General features: G+C 46.2%; 3 protein-coding genes across 3 annotated transcripts in view; 1 reads left to right on the top strand and 2 right to left on the bottom strand.

Annotated features, from left to right (window-relative positions):
• Positions 1-26,255, top strand: part of PPP1R14C (protein phosphatase 1 regulatory inhibitor subunit 14C) — an 87,179-nt gene that overhangs the window by 17,605 nt on the left and 43,319 nt on the right. The gene's annotated exons all lie outside the window — the stretch shown is intronic.
• LOC102965119 (voltage-dependent anion-selective channel protein 3-like) lies at positions 15,028-15,943 on the bottom strand. Its single transcript, XM_042985383.1, is given in 2 exon segments — positions 15,028-15,256; positions 15,259-15,943. Coding segments are annotated over 2 exon segments (882 nt in total). The 3' UTR covers positions 15,028-15,059.
• On the bottom strand, positions 17,794-18,724 carry LOC107180086 (small nuclear ribonucleoprotein G-like). Its single transcript, XM_042985384.1, has 2 exons — positions 18,543-18,724; positions 17,794-17,866 (listed from the first exon to the last, which is right to left on the bottom strand). Exons 1-2 carry the CDS (start codon positions 18,722-18,724, stop codon positions 17,794-17,796), a joined length of 255 nt encoding a protein of 84 aa, XP_042841318.1.

The following is a 26,255-nucleotide window of genomic DNA, read 5'->3' on the forward strand; positions in this document are numbered from 1 at the left end:
GTGGTTTTCATTTACGTTTACCTGAAAACTCCGAATGTTCAGCCCCTTTTATATGCCTCTTGATACTTTGGGTATCCTCTTTGTGAAGTGCCTGTTCAAATCTTTTGAGTTGGGTTGTCTGACGTACTGATTTTTATGTATCCTGGCTGCTAATCTTTATACACCCTAGCTATCAGTCCTTTGTCAGAAATATGTGTTATTTGAGTATTTCCTCCTATTTTGTGAGTTGCCTTTTTTACTCTTTTATGTTAAGTGTCTTTTGATGAGAAGTTCTTAATATTGTCGATTGACCAGTTTTTTGCTCCATGGTTAGGGCATTTCACATCCTGTTTAAGAAATCTTTGTTTGCTTCAAGGTCATGAAGATGTTCTCCTCTGTTATCTTTTGGAGGCTTCATTGTTTTACCTTTTATATTTAGGTTGGTAATCTAGCTGAAGTTGATTTTTGTGTATGGTATAAGGTAGGGATCGGGTTCATTTCTTTCCCTCCAGTTGACCCTGTACCATTCATTGGAGATGATCTTCTCCCCAGTGCACTGTAGTCACAAATCGGGGGACCTCCTCTGTGTGGCTCTACTATAGATTCTGGTGAGTGTGTTTTAATGTTGGGTTGGGCCTTCCCTTCTTGCTCACAATACTCCATTTCCATTACCTGGCACAATGGCGCATGTGCTAAAATGGTAAATGGTTAGTAAATATCAGCTATCGAAGGAGAAGGTCTCAACTTGCCTTAAGGCAGGAGTATTTAAAATCCCTGGGCTCAGGCTCAAAGAAAAGATACTCAGATTTCATTTTAGAAAAGACTTTGACTAGTTAATTATATTTCTTCACCATGCCCAAATATGGTTTTGGACCCATCATGCTGATCAAAGCCCTGAACTTCAAAGTCCTGACCTCAGACTATCTGGTCAGTAGTGCTGTATCTATTCAACCATCCATCCACTTCACAAAGAGGATACCCACTTTGTTATGGGCCTACTATGTGCCAGGTATCAAGTAGGGCTGTTAAATAATGGGATTCTTTTCGGAGCTTCTATTTTTAATTTTAGAATGTTTGTTGTTTCTTTCTTTACAAGTTAAATGCTTCTTTCTTTACAAGTTAAATACTCCGTACAAGAAGGGGAGTTTTTGGAATTTTCTTCTATTTTGGGGATGGCTTTGCTGTACTGTTATAGGTATTTAAAATTTGTGTGTGTGTGTGTGACAGTATGGGTAAACAGGCAATAGGCCTAAGGATTAGAACTTTTATGTTGCTATCAGAATATTTTAAAACAAATAAAACCCTACAAAAGGAAAGAGGTTAATTTTTTTTAAGCACGCTATTTCATCTAGTGAATTCAATGAGCAGTTAAATACTTTTCTTAGTTTCAGAATTTAGTGGCAGCCCAAAGACCACATTCGGGGAAATAGAGACATGCATTTTCGAGAGGTTGGCACTGTGCCCAGAAGGGACCAGTCAGTGTCCTTATATCAGGTCGTACTACAAGTGGGTGGTGTGCAGGAGGCTGCTGTTGCCTTGGTACCTGTCCTTTGGGGGGGCCTGTCTATCGATGGCTTCTCCCCAGCCACCATCTTGCTCAGTTATCGTCGTGTCCTGGTTCATGGCACTGGATCTCTCTGCTCCTTGCCTCCCTCCAGGGATGTGAATGAGGAACGGTGGGGTGGGCAGATGGTCTAAGGTGGGGCCAGCCCTGGGCATTAGCTGGAAGATGGGACACTGGAAGAGGCAGCCATGGAGCTGGGCCACGGCCGGCTCTGCCCTCCGCCTCAGACAAAGGAAACAGACTGGCCGCAGAACAGGGTGTCTGTGCTGTAGCGTATCACTTACGTGACAGAACTTTTACTCGCCTTCGTATTCGTTAATGTTGTCTCTGTTTAGCTTTTAGTTTGTCTCACTCAATGTTTTATATACTTAGTGGAAATCTCAGCTATCCAGAGGTCGCTAATTCTGCAACCTTAACCATTTGGAACATAGTGACGAGCCTGTGAGCAGATGGGTAACTTCGAGAACCAGAGGAGCCACCCTAGGGTTGATGTTTTTTTATTTATCGGAGAGAGCCTTAGGCTTGCGAGAGTACGTTTACTGTTAACTTTTGCCACAATTCTAAAAAGCCTGGTCTCCTGACTTCTCAGTTCACTGCGATTTCGAAGCAACATACTAACGAGGCTGCTCGATAGAAGTACTGGGAGAAAGTCTACAAGTGACAGCTGACAGCCTGACAGTAAGGGGGTTGACAGAGAATCTATAAAAAGCTCAGAAGATTGGAGCCAACTCATGGAAGACAAAAAGAGCTCTATGCGTGTCAGTGGCCTGGAAGGTCATGTAGCACAATAGAACGTCTGCTCACAGGACTGACCTGAGTCATTAAGAAAATATTAATTCTCTTGGTAGCCTCTGCTTCAGAAGGCAGGCACATGAGTAATCCATTTAGAGAGATTTTCAGAAAAAGAGTCCAGATGTTGGTTATCTGAAATAATTTGCTTACGTAGAACCATTGTTTCCCCCGGGATAGTAAATATTTTTCTCTTTCCCTCCCTGTCTTCCTTCTCTCTTCCTCTCTCTCCCACTTCCTGTCTCCCTCTTCTTGCTTTCTCTCCTGCTTTTTCTCTCTCCCCTTCCTCTCCCTACCCTTCTTTATCCCTTTCTCCCCCACCTCCCTGTCTCCCCTAACTGCTTCCCCTCCCCACCCCCAACACAGTGCAGTTTCCCGCTTATCTTTGTCTTTGAAGGGCACAGATATCTGGTGGGTTGCTGGTAAATGTTCAACAACTGATTCTCAGGAAAACAAACAAACAAACAAACAAACCCTGATTGATAGCATTTGAAGTTTTCCTTGCTGTGGAATCACCGTCCATGGTTGATTTCAGGCTACCGTGGGGAAGTCAGTGTGGAGCAGGGACGAGGGTTTCTTCCATCCAGAGACAAGAGATGTAAGGACCCTCAAGAGGGTGGCTAAGAGTGAAATGTGATAAAGTCATTAAAAAGTAGTAAGTTTGCAGTATTTATTAACGTCGTTTTACTTGAAACGCTACTTGTATGCTTATACAATTCAATTTTTAATGACCCCACTTACTAGCTGGGTCATAAAATTCCTGGATATTTAACAGCTGCCTCTCATGAGCTGTGAGCCCTTTCCGGCACATACCCAGCCCCTCACGGGCGGGGGATACTGTGCCACCGTATCTGAGCATAACTGCAATCCGAATAACTCTCGAAGACAATCCCAGACGCTCACAGTTCAAAGAGAGCTCAGCGATCATCCATTCTGACCTCTCTCCCTGCCATTTTCATTCCAGCTATAGCCCAGTAAAAGGATAGTCCCAGGCTTTCACTGCTCGGATTGTCTCGTGGGTGCAGAACCCACGACTGACAGACACGTTTGAAAGTGAAGGGACACGGGCTGGTCAGGCTCCAAACCACGACTGGAATTTAATCTCTTCCTCCTGCTTCTTCTCCAGCTTCATTCTCATGAAAATAACCTGATTCCTGATTTCATAATGTGGCACAGACATGCTGTGTTTGTAGGGATTAATTTAAAGAATGCCACGTCGTTAAGTAAAATCAGCAAATGGTTTTTAGCCCTTATTATGTGGTAGGTGTTCAGTATCTCCTATTTAAAAAAAATTTTTTTTTTAACGTTTATTCATTTTTGAGAGACAGAGAGAGACAGAGCATGAGCGGGGAAGGGGCAGAGAGAGAGGGAGACACAGAATCGGAAGCAGGCTCCAGGCTCTGAGCTGTCAGCACAGAGCCCGATGCAGGGCTCGAACTCACAAACTGTGAGATCGTGACCTGAGCCAAAGTCGGACGCTCAACCGACTGAGCCACCCAGGCGTCCCAGTATCTCCTATTTTTTGATGAAGAATTTATTTTACCGACTCATCACCCATCTATAAAGGATATTTATCGTATAGGTTTTATTTAACCTATATGTGCTTATTGTATATTTATTCATAGGTATGTGTATATGTAAAACCTATATGGATGTATGTACATACACCTATATACACATTATATGGTATCTCTGACATTCAGAACTAATAGTTCAAGTTATGATAGATCGGAAATATGCAATTCTGTTGGGCCAGGGAGATGAGACAGGTTTTTAGAAGATCTTTCTAACCCTGGGGCATTGGTGCCTTTATGACATGGTTTTTGAGCTCTTTTGTAAAGCTGTATCTTGGTGTGTGTGTGTTAATGCGGCAGACTGTATCAGGGCTCCCATAGGAGGCCCCGTGGTGTGGTGGGAAGGACAGAGCAAGGCAGGCCTGAATCTGAAGCCCGGCTCTGCTGCTCACCCACTGGTGACCATTCTTCCCTTGCACTATTGAAAGTTGGTGTTATGGATATTTCTTCTTTCCTTAAGAAGACTTGGTTTGTCATGGGCCTCAAAATAGAAGCTCCTGAGTCTGAGGGTAAAGGTCTTTGGAAATGCTGACACCTTTCCTGGTGGGCACAGTTGCGTAACAGGAAGCAGTGGCTGTGTGGGTGCTGTGTGTAATGGGTGGGGGGATGGGCTCCTGGCAAGGAATGTGAGCATGGGAAGCTGAGAGGACAGTCAGGCCATTCCACATCCCTAAGGGTCCAGATTCATCTAGGTTCCTCACATGGCTGGATGTGGGCACAAGGCCATGTTATCACATCCCATGCTTGGGTGTCCCCTTGGTCTCACGTCAGCCATATTGTTGTCTCCATCATTCAGTCAAATCCTCTAAGGCCAATGTGGCACTTGCTGTGGCTTTCCTCTTTTTAGTGATGGTGTGATGAATCACTCCAAAAGAGTGAAATAATTTTATTTCGTTTTGGAAATCATTTTAGATTTACAGAAGGGTTGCAAAGATAGTACTGATGGGTTTTCCCATTTCCCCGTCACCTGTCTACTTCTAATGTTAATGTCTTATGATGTACATTTATCAAAACCCAGACATCAACATTGGTACACTACAATTAAACTACAGTCTTTATTCGGATTCCCCTGTTTTTTTGTTTTGTTTTGTTTTGTCTTTTCCCACTAATGTCTTTTTTCTCTGGCGGGACCTAATCCAGGATATCACATCGCATCTAGTGGAGTTTGTCTTTGACTTCTCTCACGTCCCACTGATGCTGAGCCATCTAATCCAGTCCCTTATACCTGCCCTTCTCCATTCTTGTGAAAGTGCGTGAACTTAGCCCAGCTCCTTACTACCCACATGTGGACCCTGTCATATTATTGGATTCCTGTCCCCAGATTCTCTGACCTTGTAAGCTGCCCAGAACTGCCAGGTGAGCCATCAGAAGACCGACTCTTATCAGGTGGTTCAGAACTCTCCCTGAATGACAGCTGCACTCTCCACGCCTTCCTTTCTAGCCTTCCAACATGACTTTGCACCACTTTCCAGGTTCAGCTCCAGCCTTCTAGAGTCCTTCGGACAGGCGGGTCTCTTGGTAGCCTCCTTAACACTGCTTCCTACCACACAATGGCCAGTCTTGAGTCCTTCCATGTGTAGAATCTGTGTCTTCCTTTCATGCTTTATCTTATTCAGTCTTTTGGACAGTACCTATGAGGGTGGCCACTTAGGAAACTGAGGCACAAAAAGGGTAAGTAACTGGCCATGGTCACACAGCCATTGTCTTGGTGAATAAGGATTTGGACTGAGACAGTCTGTAGACCTTAGGTTTTTAAGCACTCTAGTCTCTTATCTCAAATTCAAGATGGCCCTATGAGTTTTGCTCATGCCATTCCCAATATTCCTTCCCCAAACCCTTCCTTTTTCTTGGTGAGGATCCTACTCATCCTCCAAAGCCCAACTGAAACCTCATTTCCATGATTTTTTTTTTTAAGCTGTAACCAGTCTGCTTACCCAGTGCTTCTTAGTATTTATAAACCAATTAGAATAAATTCACTATCTCTCAGCTGGCACTTACCATATGCTGCCTGCGATGTGCTTTCTTATGGGCGTGCATCTAATCTTCCCAATTTGACTGTAAGCTCCTAGAGGATATGGACTTTCCAAGTCCAGCAGATAGTCTTTGTTGAATAAATGTGTTTTAAAAAAGTGTGATTTCCTGGAATATCGTTTGATACTTAATAGTGAAGAGAGTCTCATTTTATTTGAAACATATTATTCATGGCTTAAACTTTGCTTCCGGAGCTGCTATGGTACTTGATTACTCTTGACCAAGTGATACAGTCCAAATCAGCAATGATAATGGTAACTCACATAGCGGTTACTAGGTTCTGGGCTTTATTCAAAGTCCTTTCCCATATTAACTCTTCATTCCCTTAACAAATCTCTGAGCTGGGTATTTTCACCAGTGTTATTTCAAAAGGGTGGAAACCAGGCATAGAAAGATCCATTAGGGACGCCTGGGTGGTTCAGTTGACTAAATGTCTGACTTCGGCTCATGGTTTGTGAGTTCGAGCCCCGCGTCAGGCTCTGTGCTGACAACTCAGAGCCTGGAGTCCGCTTAAGATTCTGTGTGTGTGTGTGTGTGTGTGTGTGTGTGTGTGTGTGTCTGCCCCTCTCGGCTCATACTTCGTCTTTCTCTCAAAAATAAATAAACATTAAAAATACTTTTAGAAAGATCCAATACCTCACTGAGCGGCACAGACGAGCTGGTGGAGCGGGTAGGTTTGTCCCCTGTAGGCTGGGTATCGGGCATCTGCTTCAGGGGAGTCCCTTCCTCTTTGTGTGAAGTCAGAGTGGTCATTTACTTAAGGCTATAGAACTTTGATACGCTGAGTGTATTTTTTGAAAACGTGAGTTCATTACCATTGTGAACCTTTATAAATCTTTCACTCCTTGCTCTTTATGACTGCTCGCTAATTTCCTTTGTAAAATATTACTTTACCCATTAAAAGCACAAAGGAAGGCAAGCTTCCAAGTGTAGAGCATTTCTAAATGCAAGAAAGTCGCTCTGACATTTTCTGGGTGGTGATTTGCTCCCCCCAGGACAGGGGGTAGGTAATTCCCAGAACTCTTACCTTGTGTGCTTTCCCTGTTCTAGTGCTTAATCATTTTATAGCATCTAACCGTGTGTTATTGGGTAACCATAACACATGGCTTTTTTCCCTCTGCTAGGTTTGAGGCTGCTGTTTTTCTCAGAATCGGTTAAAATAAAACCTGGACATCATACCCCTGGCCTGTTTTGGGAAATGCAGTTCAACCGCAAGCATACCTGTGGTATTTTTCACTGATGTTTGGGTTTGCTGGCCTTGATGGCCACGTTGGGTCCTGAACATGCCAAGATTCCCTGATGACAGGATCCTCAGACCAGCCACACCTAAGTCATAAGTTATTCTACTGAAGAAGAATTAAAAGCTCTGCTGTGGGTATTTAGAACGCTGGCCCGACACGGCCTGTGCTTTCTTTTATTTATTTATTTTTTCCTTTTCTTGTAGGTTTATCCTTTGATTGATTACCTAGTTTTCTGGAGAAGGGGTTCTCGTGATAGCAGTGAACGGGAGGGACCCCGTCGGGCTCCACTAGGTGAGGGGCTGTGGGGGTTGGGGGTGGAGCCCATGCAGTGAATGCTTGCAGCCAGCCCTGTTGGCCAGGCTGCACAGGACAGCCTGAGTCAATTGTCATCTGTACGGGGGTGCCCCTGGCCTCCGTGCGTTACCAAGCCAGGAATTGCTCCTAAAAACTAAGCTCGAGGCAGGGTACCCTTGGCACACTTTGTGTCTGGTTCACTTGCAACTACTTCAAGTCTTGTTTCCTGCGTCAAGGCTTATCACTCAGTTTAAGCTGACCTTTCCCCTTGATTGTCTGTCCAAAGGGATGATGGGAGAACAGCATCCTGTTTATTTCTACACAGTCTTATTGAAAATACCGAAAAAAAGTCATCGGGCTCAGTAATTGTAACAACTTTCTTAGTTTGTTCGAAGGACGAGTTCTTGGTCTCATTCGCAAGCTGTTTCTTTTTTTGTGGTGTTTTGGTGGATTCGTGGACTGGCCTCTCGGAGCCAGTGGAGTTTTTTTTACGATCATCTTCAACTAGTTCACGTGCAGACACACACCCTCGCGTTTCATAGAAGGGCCTCCCAGCCTGCAAAGTCGGGCCTAGCTCCCGACACCTTGTTTGCTGGGTGGTTTTGCTGTAGAAGTTGCTGACATCACTTTGCCCTCTGGACACCGATAAGCCGGTCTTAACCCTCAGCAGAAAGGATGCAGGCCTTCCCGCCCGCCCCCCCCATACCAAGTGTCGGTCAGCTTCTGCTTCAAGAGATGCATCTGGCAAGTTCCGGAAGAACTAAGATGCACTCGTTTTTGTTGTTTCTGTGACGCGATCTGGGGAGAAGAGATGGAAATCGAAATGGTTGTTTGGGCCTGTATATGGGTCTCGCTTAATGGCGCCTTCAAGCCAGTTTTATATTGGGAAGGGAACTATCTTGGTAGATAAGGAGTGCGAATTCCTGCCAGTGTGACTGAGGACTGGACTCTGTCTATTGACAGCAAGGAGTGTAAACACTGGGTCATATGTGGAGCGTCCCAGGGGCAATGGAGCGTTTACGGAGATGTAGCCTTTTCACGCCTAACCATGCCTTCTCTTCTCCTTTCTGTGTGCTCCCGTCCCTCTCTTCCTGGGAGAGGGGGGTAGAGAGTGGGTGGGGAGAGCTACTTTATTGGGCCAATGGGACCTGTATCAGAACCCCAGCGGCCCGCCTGTCCAGTGACTCTCCCAGTGAGTAGATGGGGACAGACGTTACCACCAAGGCTGCATCTCCAGCCAGGAAGACGGGCTTCTCTTTGCTGTCTGTTTTCCTTGTTTTCTGTACAGTCAAGTTTTACCTCGCTTGGAAACATGCTCTCCCCCATGGCTGAGCGCTGTGACCGTAATCTCCTCGAGGGCTTTGTGTGTGTGTCTCCTGGCACCCAAGATGGCCCCTCACCACACCAGCTGGTACTATGTGGCTTTTGGGCACAGCCTTTGTGCCCTCCTTGTCTGTCTGCAGCCTGTGATCGGGGGCTGGCCTCTCACTGGAAAGGCTTATAGTGACCTGTCTTGGGCCCACCCGGAAGCCACGTTGGGGGGCCTGGATGAAGGGTCCAGATGGTCTGCCTGATAAGTCAATTCATGTAGGAGGCTGGAGGAAACGCCAAGTGTGGGCGGGGGAGTGTGTTGGGGCCACAGGGTCAATGGAAGCCCTATGTGGGACGACAGAGAGGGTGGGGGACCCGCTCAGCAATCTCTGGAGACTCCGGGCTACACCTGGAAGGAAGGGGAGTTACAGCCGGCAGAGATTTGTGACTCTGCTCATATGCATGACCAGCCCTTTCAGTTCACTTCTTCAGTTTAAGTAAAGTCAGTATGATTGATTTGTAGGCCTTACCGGAGATATCTCAACCAAAGAGATATGTCTAACCTAAGCACAGAAATAGACGCATCACCTTGGTCGCTTTGTTTCCTCTTCCGATTTGCGGGATCATCAGAGAGAAAATGATACCTGGCTTTCAAAATTATCGTGGTGGTACAAAATGCCGTGTCAGAAATTCTAAAGGGGATCTTTGTGCTGGCGGTGGTTGTGTCACTGACTGGGAGTGATCATCCGAGAGGAAGACGTCGCTAGCCGCGGTTTGTCTGTCTCAGTGCCCTTGACCCAGCCAGAGGAGATCTGGAGGCATCTAGGTACACTCTGATATGCGGATTTTCAAATCTCACAGGTGACTAATTTCTTCATTCACAGAGAAGGAGAAAAAATGAGACCCGTGTACTCCTTGGATGGCTGGCTCCAAACGTGCGTGCTGCAGGCAGAGGAAGTTCTCTGGGGAAAGTCAGCCAGCTGTGCTTGTTAGCTTTCTAGAGCCTGTCTGTTATTATGAGTGTAGTCCTTTTGAAAGCTCTGTTCTACTTCCTAAAATACCCTCCCAATCCACTTCCTCCTGGGGTGTCTGCCTGTCCCGAGAGTAGGGCCAGTGTGGGGAGGCCTGGAGAGAGACGCAGGGAGGAGGGACGGCCCCCACACAGGCCTTCATCCCCACTGTGAGGGGCATGGGCTGCCCAGGGGCAGAGAGTCCCCAGACTTGGGGGCGTGGCCACAGGGACCTATTTTTTTTTTTTTTTAATTTTTGAATGTTTATTTAATTTTGAGAGAGACAGACAGAGTGTGAGCAGGGGAGGGGCAGAGAGAGAGGGAGACACAGAATGTGAAGCAGGCTCCAGGCTCTGAGCTGTCAGCACAGAGCCCGACGTGGGGCTCGAACTCACAGACCGAGAGATCATGACCTGAGCTGAAGTCGGACGGTCAACCGGTCAACCGACTGAGCCACCCAGGCGCCCCTGGGACCTATCTTTTTAAATGGAAACTAACTGCAGATTTACCCTTTGTTAGAGTCTGAGTCCTCAAGTATTTGTCTCCTGTTAAATCTTGCTGCTTTTCAGACTGATACAAATATTCATGATGACTCTTACATTTGTGAAATGAAGCAACCTTGTTGTTATTTTTTAGTGGGTGGGATGAAACCCAAGAATAACACCACGCATAGTGTGTCAGGAAGACGAGGGTTGGAGTCACATACTGACTGTGTGATCCTGGGGAAGTTACTGAGCCTCTCTGTTCTTTGGCTTCTTCATCTGTAGAACTGGTGGTAATGAGATGTTGTGAGAATTAACCGAGGTGATCTATGTTCTCTCTCTGTATCTATTTGTATAGTTTTTTTTTTTATTAAATTTTTTTTTTTAAACGTTTATTTATTTTTGAGACAGAGAGAGACAGAGCATGAACAGGGGAGGGGCAGAAAGAGAGGGAGACACAGAATCTGAAACAGGCTTCAGGCTCTGAGCTCTCAGCACAGACCCTGACGCGGGGCTCGAACTCACGGACCGTGAGGTCATGACCCGAGCCGAAGTCGGATGCTCAACCGACCGAGCCACCCAGGCGCCCCAATTTGTATAGTTTTTTAAGTGAACTCAAGTAGCTCTGTCTTCAGAATTGCAATTTTTATTCCCTCTATTTTCATCTGTTTGCCCGGAAGCGGCTGGCTGCTTCCGGCGAGGCTGGCATTTTAGGAAAGCTTCTTCACGAGTGCTGCCTAGCCTGCCATGGAACCCATCTGTACCCTGGCGACGGTTGTTGGGTGCTTTTTCAGGGAGGGGGGCACAGGTGGACCTTCTTCTTCCTTTCTGCTTCAGGATTCAGGTTGTCCTGAGAGGACACATTTTAATAGTGTGGCAGAACTTGAAAAAAATCTTGAATATTTAGGGGCACCTGGGTGGCTCAGTCACTTAAGCCTCCGACTTCGGCTCGGGTCATGATCTCACGGTTTGTGAGTTCGAGCCCTGTGTCGGGCTCTGTGCTGACAGCTCAGAGCTTGGAGCCTGCTTGGGATTCTGTGTCTCCCTCTCTCGCTCTGCCCCTTCCCCACTTGCACTCTTTCTCTCTCTCTCCTTCAAAAGTGGATAAACATTTTTAAAAATTTTTTTTTAAAAATCTTGAATATTTAGCTGTGAATTAGCATTGTTCTTTTCTGTCACCTTTGCTCTTTCCTTTTTCTCCACTTCCTGTTTTCCCAGGTATCCCCCTTCCCAAGTATCGAAGTGGTTTCTTGCACATAATGGTTTTCTTGCCTATACCTTAATTAGGAAAAATGTCACATATGAGCCTAGCTGTCTGGTTTCTAGATATAATAAGATGCTTTGTCCTTCGCCTTAATTGTAGCACACTGGAGTGCTGAGCCACTGGGGGCTGCTTGGAGTCTGTGTGAACCATCTTCCCGACAAACAGAGCATGCTTGGAGTGTATTTTTGTTACCGTCTTTCATTAATGTGACTTGATTTATTTTTGATTTGGAGCTATGACAGGTTTTCTTTTTCATTGCTTCTCTAATTTGAGACTTGAAGTAAAATTACTTTGTGCAGTAAATGGTTTGCAATATGTTTGCCCTTTCTTCTCCTCTCCGTCCTCCCCCTCCTCCCCCCCTCCTCCTCTTCCTTCTTCTTCCATAGCAGTTACTAGATAAAGTGGGAAATAGGACGTGGGGGTAGAATATGAATTAGTTTTTTGGAAATGCTAAGTCTGAAATGGGTTTTATAGCCAAACAGCCTGGGAATAAGTGATATTAAAGAAAAGAAGGGGCACCTGGGTGGCTCAGTCAGTTAAGTATCAGACTTTGGCTCAGGTCATGATCTCATGGTTTGTGAGTTCGAGCCCTGCATCGAGCTCAGTGCTGTCAGTCCAGAACCTTCTTTGGAGCCCTGGTCCTCCTCTCTCTCTCTCTGCCCCTCTCTGACTCACACCCTCTCTCTCTCAAAAATAAATATACATTAAAAGAAAAGAAAAAGAAAACCTAACTTTGTTATTTGACTGAATCCAGCTACTTTCACCAAATTGGTTTCTGTGTATAGATCTTTAGGTTATGGTCAGCAAGGGGACAATTTTAGTATGGTAGTCAAGGGTGCATACTCTCTGTCCAGACCTGCTGGGTTTGAATCTGCCTCTATTAATTCCACACTGTGTACCTTGGAACAAGCTATTCAACCTCCCTATTTGCCCAACTGTGAAATGGGAATAATGCAGCTGTGTACCTATGTTATAGGGTCCTTGAGATGAGCAAATGAGACGATTATACATATACCTTCAATTGTACAGTGTGGAACCTGTCACCAAGTAAGCACGATATTATAGAAATCTATAAATACCCACTTAAAGCATAAATATTCTGCTGGTTTGTGGATTATAGCTTTCATGATTGCTGTGGTAACTTAGACATTTCGCATTTGAAAGGGAGTGATTTTTTTTTTTTTTTTATGAGTTTTCTTGGACTCTTAGCAAGCAACCGTGGCTGATGTTAGTTATAAATTTCGGTTGGATTTTCTATAGTACAGTTAGCCCTAAAATTATAAAAAGGAAAATGAGTTGGTGAAAATGGTATATAAATTCAACTTTATCGCTCTACCTTGGCAGAAAAGAAATAGAATGGAAAGAAATAGAATACAAAAATTTTATTTTGTATTTTGTCTTAGGACTTCAGGCAAGTTCAATGTTCAGAAAAGTGCTTCCAAATGTCACGGTAGAGTCATTACAAACCTCTGTGTTTGTTTCTACTGGAGTCATCAACCTGGGGAATTTCTTTAGAGGAGTAAGTAAAGCAGAAAAGTTTCAGTGATTTATGTAAAATCTCATGTTGACGCGAACATTTATAAGCCTATTGACTTTAAGCATCTCAAAAAGCTAAAGAGATGTGCTATGGTGTAATACTCACTTTTTGGCTCTTCACCCATTTCTCAAGTTTTGGGTGGTTTTGCTTGCCAACTTTAAGTGGTCCCTTCTGATCAGGTCAAAGAGATTCTTCAGGCTTTTGAAGAAGACTGGTTGTCAAAATTTGATGAGCTAACTCGGGCAGGTTAAATATAATTTTCTTCTTTGATATAGATGGACTCAGAAGTTCACGGCTGGGCTCTCCAGTAACTAACGTGCGGGTGCAGTGGTGCAGCTGTATATGCCGAACTTGGGAAACAGGTATCCCAGACAGCACGTGATGCCCAGCATTTGGCCTGTTATGATCTTGAGTTGAGGTGGCTCTTCTGTGGAGTAGGGAGGAGCCGTCTCACTCTCTGGCTCCTTCTCTGGCTCACAGGCAGGTCCGGTCACCCTCCGGTGAACATGGATGCCTGCCCCTTTGTCTCCTCCCCCACCTCATTCCCTTTATGACCACAGGGTGTGATTCGCCATAGCTTGCGTTTTGGGGACATCAGTTTTACACATGTGTTGGGCTTCTTTCTGCCAAAGATGTGTATGAGGCACCCCTGTTTTGCCCGGGGGCTCTCACCCCCAGGTTGGGTCTGTTTTCTCCACTGGAAAGAAAGGCTCCTTTGGGGGCAGTCACGACACCAGTTTATTCATTATTGTATCTCAGAGCACACAGGTGCACACGGCAGGTGCCCCAGAGGATTTGTGAATGAGTTAACGGAGGAATGAATTTATGTCTTTGAGCAAACCAAAGCTGGGCACACGTGGGCCAGCAGGGAGACACGTGGTCAAGGAGTTACGGTCTTGACTCATCTACCAGAGGTGGGAACGGCTGATTCCCCTTTCATACCTTTGATCCCTTGGCTGGGCACCCGGCAACTTCTGTTAGCTGATGGTACCACCCATGGCTGGGTGTCGGCCGTCACATTTTGCTGCAGGCCTTTCCCCTTTTTAATTCCAGATTCCCAGGGACGCCTGGGTGGCTCAGTCAGTTGAGTGTCTGACTCTTGATTTCAGCTCAGGTCATGATCCTAGGGTCGTGGGATCGAGCCCCGTGTCGGGCTTCATGTTGAGCATGGAGCCTGCTTAAGATTCTCTTCTCTTTCTCTCTCTTTCTCTTTCTCCTTCTGCCCCTCTCCCCTTCTTGCACTCTCTCTTTCTAAAATACAAAAAAATGCTAAAAAAAAGAAAACCATCCCTAGCAAGTCAGATGATGGATTATGTTCCAAATGTGATGGGTTTATTTTATTTCACTCTGATGGAAAACCAAAGATTCTACCACAGCACAGAGACCAGTATATCCAAAGGTCATGAAAAAGTGGTGTGGGGCAGGTAGGCTGTGATGTACAAGCTGGAGGCTCAGGTCGTTTCCTTTGTAACAGTCACTACAGTTTCCCTGATGAGCACATTTAAAATAACACTGAGGAGAGGCACCTGGGTGGCTCAGTTCATTAAACGTCCGGCTTTGGCTCAGGTCATGATCTCGCAGTTCGTGAGTTCGAGCCCCAGGTCACGTTCTGTGCTGACAGCTCCGAGCCTGGAGCCTGCTTCGGATTCTGTGTCTCCCTTGCTCTCTGCCCCTCCCCAGCTCATGCTCTGTCTCTCTCTGTCTCTCAAAAATAAATAAACATTAAAAAAAAATTCAAATAGAAATAAAAATAAAATAAATAAAATAAAATAACACAGTGGAAATCAACTGCAACGCGGCACAAGTATGACAACCTTCGGGCACGCCTTCAAGTTCCTTCCTTACAACGCACTTGCGATCTTTACACTTCAGTGTGGGGAGGATTACAATTCTTTGGAAGAATAAGAAGTTCACACTTTTGAAATTTCACGGAAGAATTTTAAGGCCAAAACATAGTGGGTTCTCTTCACCTCCAAGGACAAATCAGGTGCTTTCCTGAAAACCACAATAGGCTTCTCGTTCAAATCCCAGCCCAACCTCGTGGCCTCCTGCATTGACGTTCTTTCTGTCCGTGAAAGCTGGTAGGATCAATTTGACTCCTGGTCCAAGGGTCTGAGTATAACCCAGTCTGGTCGGGCTCGTCTTATTTCCTGTAGCAGATAGAGAAGTTCTACAGTCCGGGTATTGTTACTGCCAGCCATCCAAGCAACGTTTTTTGATGTTCCAATCTTCTCATTAACCTCCTGGCAGACAGACCCTCCAAATTCAGGGCCATCACTCACATGCATGTGCAGCTGGAAGTCGGCAGCTGTGTAACCCAGGGCGACACCATTCTGTGGCAGTTTGGATCTGGCTGTGTCAAAACTCGTCTGAGAGCCAGCAAGCCAACCTCCAAAGCCAAAGATGGTCGGTCCAGAAAAATCTGCATCAACATTACTGCCGAGACGGAAACAATCCCATTTGTAGGAGGCCTTCAATTTCCCACTCTTCTTTCCTGGGTTCGGTGCAAATACGGTATGGAGAGTACGTTTCGACCCTTCAGCCAACTTATTCTGTGAAGCGATTTCCGTTCCAAGAGTATCGTCTGTGTTCCATTTCTGGGTGAAGGCAAGTCTGTAGCTACAGACCTTATACGTGGTCTCTAGGTTGCCTGACGTTTGCTCTGTGTCAGTGTAAGCATGACCAGAAGTAGAAAATTCCACTCCCCTACACGACTTAGTTCTCAGACCTACTTTGACCGAGCCAAATCCATAGCCTTTGTTGAAGTCATCTTTGGCAGCCTTCCCTAGGTCACAGTAAGTCGGTGTGTTACATATACCTCCAACCAGAGGGCTGGTCTCCACTCCACCAAGGCAACACTCCACCATTCCTAATTTCTAATGTATGTGTTCTTTTTTTAAAAAGTTGTTTTCATGTTTATTTATTTTGGAGAGAGAGAGAGAGAAAGAAAGAGCATGAGTGGGGAGGGGCAGAGAGAGAGAGGGAGACACAGAATCCGAAGCAGACTCTAGGTTCTGAGCTGTCAGCACAGAGCCCGACGAAGGGCTCGAACCCAGGAACCATGAAATCATGACCTGAGCCGAAGTCAGATACTTAACTGACTGAGCCACCCAGGCACCCCTCTAATGTATGTGTTCTTAACTTTCCTGCCTTTCAGTTTAGCTGGGGTGCTAGTTGACTTCTTTCCCCTTTCTCTCTCTCTCTCTTTTTTTCCTTCCTTCTTTTCTTTTCTTTCTTTCTTTCTTTCTTTCTTTCTTTCTTTCTTTCTTTCTTTCTTTCTTTCTTTCTTTCTTTCCTTCCTTCCTTCCTTCCTTCCTTCCTTCCTTTCCTTCCTTCCTTCCTTCCTTCCTTCCTTCCTTCCTTCCTTCCAATTTCCTGCCACTTTCCTTGCTTATGAAATGACAGCAATGGTGTGGCCTGTCTTTTAGGGCGCTGTGAGGACACAGGGTGTGACCGCATGGGAAGCACTTGGGAGAGTGCCTCCAGGAGTCGGTCTGATCGCTGAGTCACCTGTACTGTCCTGTCCACATGCAGAGCTGCTCCTCCTGAGGCCCAGGCCATCTCTCCTTTACTCTCCGCCTTGCCGGCTACCTCGCTGCTTTCCTGACTTTGTTCAGCTTGCCAGGGGGCCCCTCCTCACGGCGTCCATGGGAATTTTCTAGCAACAGCCCGCCGTATCCCTAGCGCTCAGCTCAGTGTCTGACAAATAATGCATATCCATGAGTAACTGTTGGTTGGAAGATGCTGAGAGTCTGGCCTCACCTCCTCATGGGTGTGGGGCTGGCCTGTGGCCTCCTGTCTGTGATAGGAGCCTAATGACCATTTACAATTCCAGCTGCCAGTGACAGGTCAGCTCACGGTGTCGTTCCAGAATGGCTGGATTACGTCGCGGTCAGGAGCGATCAAAAATTTCAGTGGCTAAAAATAATGTCTTATTTCCCACTAATGCTGTGTATCCAGTGTTGACTGATGGGGGGTCCTGCTCTTTACTGTCACTCAGGGACCCAGACCCATGAGGCTCTGCCTAGAAACATGCTTCTATAACCAGCAGGGCAGGGCGAGGGCCCTGGGGAGGCACCCGTGGGCTCCTAAAGCTTCCACCGGAAAGGGCACACCTCACATCCGCCTCCTAGCCCACTGGCCCAGCAAGCCTCACTCCACGTCTTGCTTTTGAGGGAGCAGCACAGCACAGACCCACCTGGGACCTGGAAGGAACCACGAGAACACTTGTGAGATTTTGCAGGTAAAGGGAGTGCTGCCTGATTGTCACTGTCACTCTCTGAAAGGGTTGCTCCATGCCGCCCTCCATCCTCGGTTAATATAATTATTTTATTTAGTTAGGGACAAAAGGCATTAATCCCGGGGAGCTTAACAACTGGAGTTTTCCTTCATGACGGTCTTCCAAAGCTCTCAGGAACAATTTCCTCATCCACTTTGAAGGAAATAACCATCTGTCTGAAGAGAAAATGTCCCAAATAATCTAGAGCTGGGTTTCCAAGGGGGAGTGATTTACACGAAAAGCCCCTGAGTTAATCAGTTGTTCTGTTGAGACCCTTCGTGTGTTCAGGGTTTATGGGGCCTTTAATCTTGGCTCATATGTGGACTGTCATTGTGCAGATAAGCTCCTGTTTTGATAATCTTTGTGGGAAGCCTAAATAAGCCTCTGGGGACTAGCCCCTCTGGGCTCAGCACTGAGCTAGGAGCTGGGGTTCCCCGGTTATATGGCAGAGTCACTCATAAACAAAGGGATGGCAGCTTGAGAGAAGGAGAAGTAAAGGGGAGTGTTGTGCCTGAGAATGAGGGGAGGAGATAGCAGGTTTGGGTGGGGGGGCTCCCCCAGAAGATTCTGGAAGGCTGAGAAATCAGCTAGCCTGAGGTAAGGAGGAGGGTGTGGTCCAGGAGATGGTTACAGGCCCTATGGCCGCAGGGGCTGGAGCCACGGAGGGGTTCCTACTGTGAGCACTTAGTGGGCCAAGTCGGGGAGTCAGAATTTTGAGATTAGTTGGAAGCCATTGAAGCAGAGGAATTGCGGTGGTCAGATTTGAATTTTATTTTATTTTATTTTATTTTATTTTATTTTATTTTATTTTATTTTATTTTATTTTATTTTATTTTACTGTTATAAAAGTTTATTTCACAAAGAAGTTCAATAGGAAAATGCGCACAACCTGATTTTTATTTTTTTTTAATGTTTATTTATTTTTGAGAGAGAAGGCACAAGGAGGGGAGGGGCAGAGAGAGAGGGAGACCCAGAATCCGAAACAGGCTCCAGGCTCCGTGCTGTCAGCACAGAGCCTGACGTGGGGCTCGAGCTCACAAACTGTGAGATCATGACCTGAGCCGAAGTTGGACGCTTAACCACCTGAGCCACCCAGGTGCCCCTGACTTTTATATGATAATAAACAGGTGCTGTGGAAGGGAGCACTCTCTCTGGTGAACCCAGCCATGGTCTCTGCTCTAGCCAACGCTTCTGTCATGGCCATGCTCTTTCCTCTCTTTATCACCCTTCCCACATTGTTCTGTTGCCTACTGGTTGCCGTCCCCACGCGTTCATCCATCAAAAGACTCATAAAGGGACCGAATCCCCCTTGGCCTTGTCTGCCACCATTTAATTGTGACCGTAACTTCTTGCCCATAAATTTTTCCATCCCAGGAGGGGAGTTTTGCTTCCAGTGTCTGCTCAGCGAGCTCGAAGATGCCTCAAAACAAAATGCCTTGGATTTTTAAATTTAACTGATGCTCAATTTGTTCGTTCTTTTCTACATGCTTTACCTTTTGGTATGATTTACGTTGCCACGACTAATTACTCTCTGTAGTGTTTCTGTTTTAAACCGCAAGTTCTATTTCATACTGAATAACCACGTTTAAATCTGATCATTTCCAGTATTTTTTTTACCTACACAGAAAATTCAGCAATGTGGAAAACCTGATGTAGAATATTATACTCTATCTTGGATTCAGTCACAGCGGAGAGAGAGATCTATTTATTGTCAGGATTTATTTATTTCCTGAGGTGATTGCTACAGTTTGTTGTCCTGTCAACATTTAACTTCGTGTGTGTGGATTTAAAGCGCTAAGGGTTTCTGATTTCGAACAGACGAATCTACTTCTGGTTTTGTCGGTTTTATGGTGAGATGATCTGGTTTTTTTGAATCTTTCTTCTTTCGGTGAGAGCTTAATCAGATGGTCAGACAAATGTTTATACCATTTCTGAAACTATGAGTTTTGTTCCTAAACGATTGAAGGCAGATTGGGATTTTGAGAAGACCCATGTGGCTGCTGTGTGAGCCACGCCGGCAGTGTTAAAGGTCAAGAGAGAGTGACATGGCCGGAGGGAGCCACATGGCCTGGGCCAAGGTGTTGGGGGTGGGGATGGGGGTGGGGTGGGCAGATACAGTGCCCTTTGGAGGTAGGATTGACGGGATTGCCCGTGGATGGGTGCGACGTCTCCCAGGAAGGCACATTTGCTCAGGGCCTGCTGTCCTGGTAGGCGGTGCACCTGGGAACCAAGAACGGAGATCAGAAGCCTGATGGGCGGTGAACAGAGCAAAAGGAGCTACCTTCTTCCGCGACGTTTCAGTTACCCTTTATTTCCTTGCTAAATTCCTATTCCTTGGAGTTAGTTTTTCTGGATGTAACCGAAATCAGTCCTCGAGGGTCTGTGCAATCCCTTTTCCTCAAAAGGGCCTGGTGAAGAGTGGCGCATTTAAAATGTTTTGTGTTCACTCCCCACCCCCCCTGGATTTCTTTCCGTTGACACAGTGCCCACTCAGATAGTGGTCATAACGCAATAGAGAAGATTTGCAGTGTTCTTTGATGACTTAATTGACATCCTCGTGCCATTTTTCACGGTCACTGTTATTGAATTTGAGGGGGACTCTGGTCTCTTGATTGGATAAGGAAGACACCTGGGTGTCCCTGATTGAATTTGGCAACAGTTCTAGTCTCCTTGTGGAGGATCCTTGCCCAAGTCTCATCTGCAATATATTATCAAACCATCTTTTATGTTGGAGGGATTTCTGGTGATGGCTGAGCTCATCGTGTCGATATTGATTGTTTTAGCTTTCCTTTCCATGGGGACGTTTTCTGACTCCACATTCTAGGCTGCTCTCATTTGGAACCTATAAAACCTTTCTTCAGACCAATATGGAAGGTTTTATTTTCCAGCACGCCTCTGGATAGAGTTTGAAAGCCACGGACACCTTAACATCAACAACCACAGCTTGAAATCTTAATTGTGGCTGATGCTATACTGAATCTAACGGCTGCCACCTCACCTCATCCTAGTTCACTGAATTGAATCACACAGATAGATCTGTTCTGCGTTGTAATCCCTGACTCTCCTCCACACAGAGCACCTGCAGGAAAAAGCTGCAGGAAGCAGAAGGCCAAGAGGGTCACTGTTCAGCAAGGCCTTCCAGGCTCTTAGCCAGACCTTGGTTGCCCATTTCACTTGCAGGTTCAAGAGGGAAGAAAGACGGTTTTGGTTCAAACCACTGTCAGGTCAAGCTGCCTGACCCAGGACGAGGCCTATGACCTCTTGAAGTCTTCATTTCCTCAGTTGTAATAATGGCACCTGCTACAAGGGTTGAGATGAGAAGTAATTAAACTCTTTTTAAGTTTATTTGTTTATTTTTGAGAGAAAGAGTGCACAAACAGGGGAGGGGCAGAGAGAGAGAGAGAGAGAGAGAGAGAGAGAGAATCCCAAGCAGGCTTTGCACCCGATGCAGGGCCTGATCTCACAAACTGTTAGATCATGACCTGAGCTGAAGTCAAGAGTTGGTTAACCAACTGAACCACCAAGGCGTCCCTGTGAAATTCTTGGTTATAAAAGTTATTGGCATCGTGCCTGGTACCGTGGTACTAATAAATATTAACTACTATTACCTTGAAGAAAAGAGGAATGTCTTACTCGAATTTGTACTTCTTGCCCAGACCTAGGACTGTACTTTGTGATAATCTGTGTTTTAGACAGGTGTCTTAAAGAAAATAAACACATTGGCTCGAAGTCACTCTTTCATAGGAGATTCATGGTTCAAGACTTTTTTTATTATTTATCAATGGACATAATAGTCCCTGCTCTGGAACTGATTTACTGATTCTTAGAGGGTGTAGGTCAGGTGGTTACAGAAGCAATCTTCTGGACAGAGGCCAGTAACCGTTAACAACTGCACAATAACACTTACGTTTTAAGCTCTGAAAACAAAGGCATCACTCAGGTATGATAAGGAATTTGGATCATGACTAATCTTTTCGCTGGCCTGGGTCTGTTGTTGACTTCCTCAGACTTACAGTAGCTCTTGGTGAAGCGCTGACCATAAGGCAGACACTGTGTTAGGCAAAGGACATGCTATTGAATCCTTAGGACAGCCCAGTGAGGAAAGTTCTATTATTATTTATTCCCATTTTACGGATGAGGAAATCGAGGTACAGAGAGGTTGAGCTCACACGGCTAGTGATTGGCAGAGCTGGGACCAAAACTCTGGGCTGCTTGGCTTAATGTCTGTGTTCTTGACATACTCTTACTGCTCAAAGGTAAGAATGATGTTGGATTTGAATATTCCCTTGAGAGCAACTATTTAGTGGGGCGATAACCATGGGCAAGGTGGTGCCTGGGGCCCAGCGGAAAGGAGCCCGCTTTCAGTGTCCAGCTACACGTCTCCAGCATTGCTGTCGTTTGTTGTGGAGGAAAAGAGAGGGCTAGCCGAACTTTCTTTTGTGTGGCTTCTGGTCTGTTGATCTCTTCTGAGAGATTTATTCATTCGCTCGTCCGTTCTTACCACTCTGCCTGGACGCACTGTAAACTCATGACGACCAATGACAGGCAGGCCCAGCACGTGCACGACGGTTGTCCCGTCTGTCCGCTCTGCCATTCTCCTAGATGGCAAATACATTCCTCCACACCTTCTCCACTGGCCTCACCTCAGCTGATGACCTTGCTTCCTGGTTTCCCACCGAGAAAATGGAGACAATTGGAGGGAACTTCCATGGGCTCCCAGTGCCCCGCACCCCCATCCCCCTGCCCCAGCAGCACCTGTGCCCACACACATCACTCATCTAGTGCGACAGACAAGCTGGCTGCGGCCCAAGAAAGGGACTGTCCCTGATGCAGTGGACTCTACCCTCTTGCCTACTCAGGGATATCATTCTGGTGATTCCTCCTCACTTTCCTGCATTATACATCCCCATCAGAGTATAAATGTGCTATTATTTCTTCATCCTTAAAAACAATCTGAAATCCTTTCTTGACCCCTCTTCCCCCTCTAGTTACAGCCCTTTCCCTTTCTTCAAAACTCCTTGAAAACGTTTCCTCTACAGTGCCTACCCCCCTTCTGCAGGGGATACATCTCGACACGTCTAGTGGATGCCTGGAGTTGTGTGTCGTTCCAAACCCTATAGGTACTACTTTTTTTCCTATACACACATGCCCGTGATATGGTTTAATTTACAAATTAGACATAGTAACGGGTCAACCACAACAACTCACAATGAAATAGGACAGTTGTAACAACACGCTAGAATAAAAAGTCTGTGAAGGTGGTCGCTTTCTCTCACGGTATCTTATGTACTGCGCTCTCCCTTCTTCTGGCGATGGGGTGAGGTGATAACACGCCCGTGTGACGAGATGAAACAAAGGGAACGACGTAAGCGTTGTGAAATGGTGTTAGGTTGCTGTTGACCTGCTGCTGCTGGCTCAGAGACTCATCTGCTTCCAGACTGCGGTGGAACACAGGTATTTGAAACAGCAGGTGGTGGGTGGGACGGCCGCATTCCTGAACACCAAATCCAGTCCCAGTCTCCCTTTGTGTCTTGAACGGACTCTGGGTTTCCACCCCAGCACTGCTCCAAAGATGCTTTGTTAGGTAACCGTGACTCCCGTGTTGCTCAATCCAGTGGCCCAGTCTCAGTCGTTGTCCTACTTCTAGGGTTCAACGCAGTTGATCGTTCCCTCCTCCTTAAGTCATGTTCTCCTGGCTTCCCGGGCACCAAACTCTTCCCATTCCCTTTGCTGGCTCTCACACATCTTATTTCTACCCGTTGGAGGGCTCAGGGATTGGCCCTCAGACTCCTGTGTTTATTGTAGCATTATTTACAGTAGCCAATATATGGAAGCAACGTAAATGCCCATTGACAGACCAATGGATAAAGACGATGTGGTACGTATGTGTGTGTGTGTGTGTGTGTGTGTGTGTGTGTATTTATAAATCTGTATCTATGTATCTATATCAATATCTGTATCTATATCTATAATGGAATATTACCCAGCCACGAACCAGAGTGAAATCTTGCCATTTGCCATCGACCCAGAGGGTATTGTGCTAAGTGAATTAAGCCAGAGAAAGACCGATACCAAAAACAAAACAAATGAACAATAATGAAAAACAAAACAGACTCATAGATACAGAGAACAATGCAGTGGTTGCCAGAGCTCGGTGGCAGGTGAGGTGAGGGGGAGATGGGCAAAAAGAAGGGGAATAGAAGGTACAGACTTCCGTTATAAAATACATACATAAGGTGTAGAGATACAATGTATAGGAATATAGTCATAAGTAACAACTTTGTATGGTGACAAATGATAGCTGCACTTACCATGGTGATCACTTTGTAACGTATATAAATGTGGAGTCACTGTGTTGTACACCAGAGTATGTCGACCACACTTTAGTAAAAAAAAAAAAAATAAACAAATTGCTCGGTGGTAGAAATTTGCTGTTCCCCGGCATCTCACTGCATAAAGGGGCAAGTGTGCTTGTTTAAATACTCACGCACGTTGAATACGATTATTGACAAGCAATCTAAAGGTGAGATTGAGCCAGTTCATAAATATAATAATTGATCCAAGAGACTCTGTCTCACTGTCTCTCGATCGATGACGGCAAGAGTATAAGAGGAATTTACGTCTGCTTTCCGTGTGCGTTTTCTTTGCTTCCACACCTCGGGCAGTTGCTGTTTATAGCCCTTCTTACAGATAGCCCTGCACAACCATCTTGTCTCCAATTCTGGGTCAATTTCAAGAGGAAATTAAGTATTCATGCAATTGTAGGAGTCCCTCTTATTCTTAACCTCAGTATTCTAGAAAAAGGTGCCTAATGGTAGCGGTAGGCCTAAGCATTTTGTTTTGGTGAGAGCTTCGGTTTATTCACTTAATAAAAATTCACTGTGCATGTCTGTGGTCTGGATAGCCTGCTGTGTATGGAGGTTACAAAAATAAACAAAACACCGTCCCCGCCCTCAAGGAGCTCTTTGTGCGCTAGCCAAGGCCGACAGATACACATCTTGATGGGCTTTCATGTGCTAGTGATCATGATGACATTTAATGTGCCAGTGACTGCAGGGTTGTGCGAGGCCAGAGGACAGGACATCCAGGTACTAATGCAGCATCGGGTCATGGGCAGTGGTCAGCCCGAATGACCTTCACCTCATCTCCTCATCTCCTGACACGCGCTGATTACTGAGCACAGGAGACGTGAGGTGCTTCAGCTTGGTCCCTGTCTGGGCTGCAGAACCTGGCTCCGTGAGTGGAGAAATGGGATTCTCCTATTCTGGGCTATAGAGGCCGAGAACTATAGTTCTGGTAGACCTCTGCTTCCTAAATAAGAGTACCGCCAAGGCCTTCGAGAGGGAATCGTCGCAATATGCCGTCATTACGCGTGCTGAGCAGCTTGGAACAGCCTAGAGGCTGGCAAGGATTTATGGTGAATCGGGGTAATTGGGCAATCATAAATCTTCAACCCTGCTTGCCTTTATAACAACTGAATTAGCTCTAGCTAGCGCAAAGCACCGTGGGGACTCAAAATAAATCATTTAGTCGGTCACTCCGCAGACAATTATGGAGTGCCCACTAGGTGTGAGGCATTCTATGTCCTCTCTCATTTATGTCCGTAGTTAACAGAGTAGCAGGGCATCAGATTCTTGAATCTAATTTCTGTTCCAAGGACTTATTTTGGTTTTTGTTTTTTTAACTTGCAAGGCTGTTTTGAGTAAGTCATCCTGGATCCAGATTATTCCCTGCCCAGAAGAAACTAAATAAAGATTTTGGGAAAGATTTGACCGTGCAGCACCTCTTTCCGGGAATAAAAAGACATCAGGGATTTGCACCCTTGTTATTTGCGACCATTTTTTTTTTTTCCTTTGAAAAATGTATCCGTAGTTCAATCCATTCGTTTGTGGAAATTACAGATGGGGCCTGGCATCCCTTTCTTTCTGTGCGTCTGCCGTGACTCGTGATCTAAGACGGGTGTCGATTCCAGCAGCAAAAGGGACAGATGTAGGTGGGTCCTTGCTGTCTTCCTAGTTGAAGCGATTTTGTGACGGAGTCAGAATAACAGAACTGGAGTTTTCAGAATGTCTGGAATCGGATTGTGGGCTACTTGCCTGGAGTCGAAGGTGAAACTCTTCATGATGAGGGTCCACAGCATTCTGGAAGGTGAGAGTTTTCTCGGTTTGAGGAAGGTCTGGTTGCCGTCTCTTTCCCTCCCCACCCCCTTCCCCTAAACAGAACTGCCCACCCACCACGGGTGGAGGCCTGAGCTTCTGTGACTCGCTTTACCCTTTTACTTCCCAGACACATAAACTTAGCGGTAGGGGCGGGGGGCTCAAACCTCAGTCCAGGAAGGACCGTAGCCACGTTGGCAAGGATTACCTCCTGCACTTGCTTTCCCCGGGCCTCAGAGAGGTGGGGGATGGGGGAGCATGTTCTTGGGGAGGAAGAGGTCAGAAGAGCCCAGTGTAAGAGGCTCGGATGTGCCCTGTTGAGTTCAAGCAGGACCTGCCTCGGATCAAGTTCAAGTGAAGACTGACCTTCTGGTTCCTGGTGTTTGTCTAGGAAGTGATGCCGTGTGCCTCACTCCCAGAAGACGTGCCCGCGGATCGGTGGCTCCAGAGGGCCTTTGGCTTGCGTGTGGAAGGCACTGCGTGTTTGAGTTGCATTGAATGTTTACTGCTTGCCTGGGATCTGTGAGACTGGGGAGATGGTTGCGGGCAGCCCCAAAGTTCAAGGGTTGTTTTCTTGGTTGGCGGGCTGCCCACTGCCAGACTGTTAAGGGATATGTGGCCGTGGGTACCCAAGCGGCCAAAGCACAGCTCTCCGTCGTGGAGACAATCTGGTTATGACAACCGTCCCCTGTGCCGCTGTCTATGAGGAGGAGGACTGGCTTTAGGGTTCTGTGTGCCCTGCTC

Source organism: Panthera tigris, chromosome B2, assembly GCF_018350195.1.
Source record: "Panthera tigris isolate Pti1 chromosome B2, P.tigris_Pti1_mat1.1, whole genome shotgun sequence".
In the NCBI taxonomy this organism is placed as follows: Eukaryota; Metazoa; Chordata; class Mammalia; order Carnivora; family Felidae; genus Panthera; species Panthera tigris.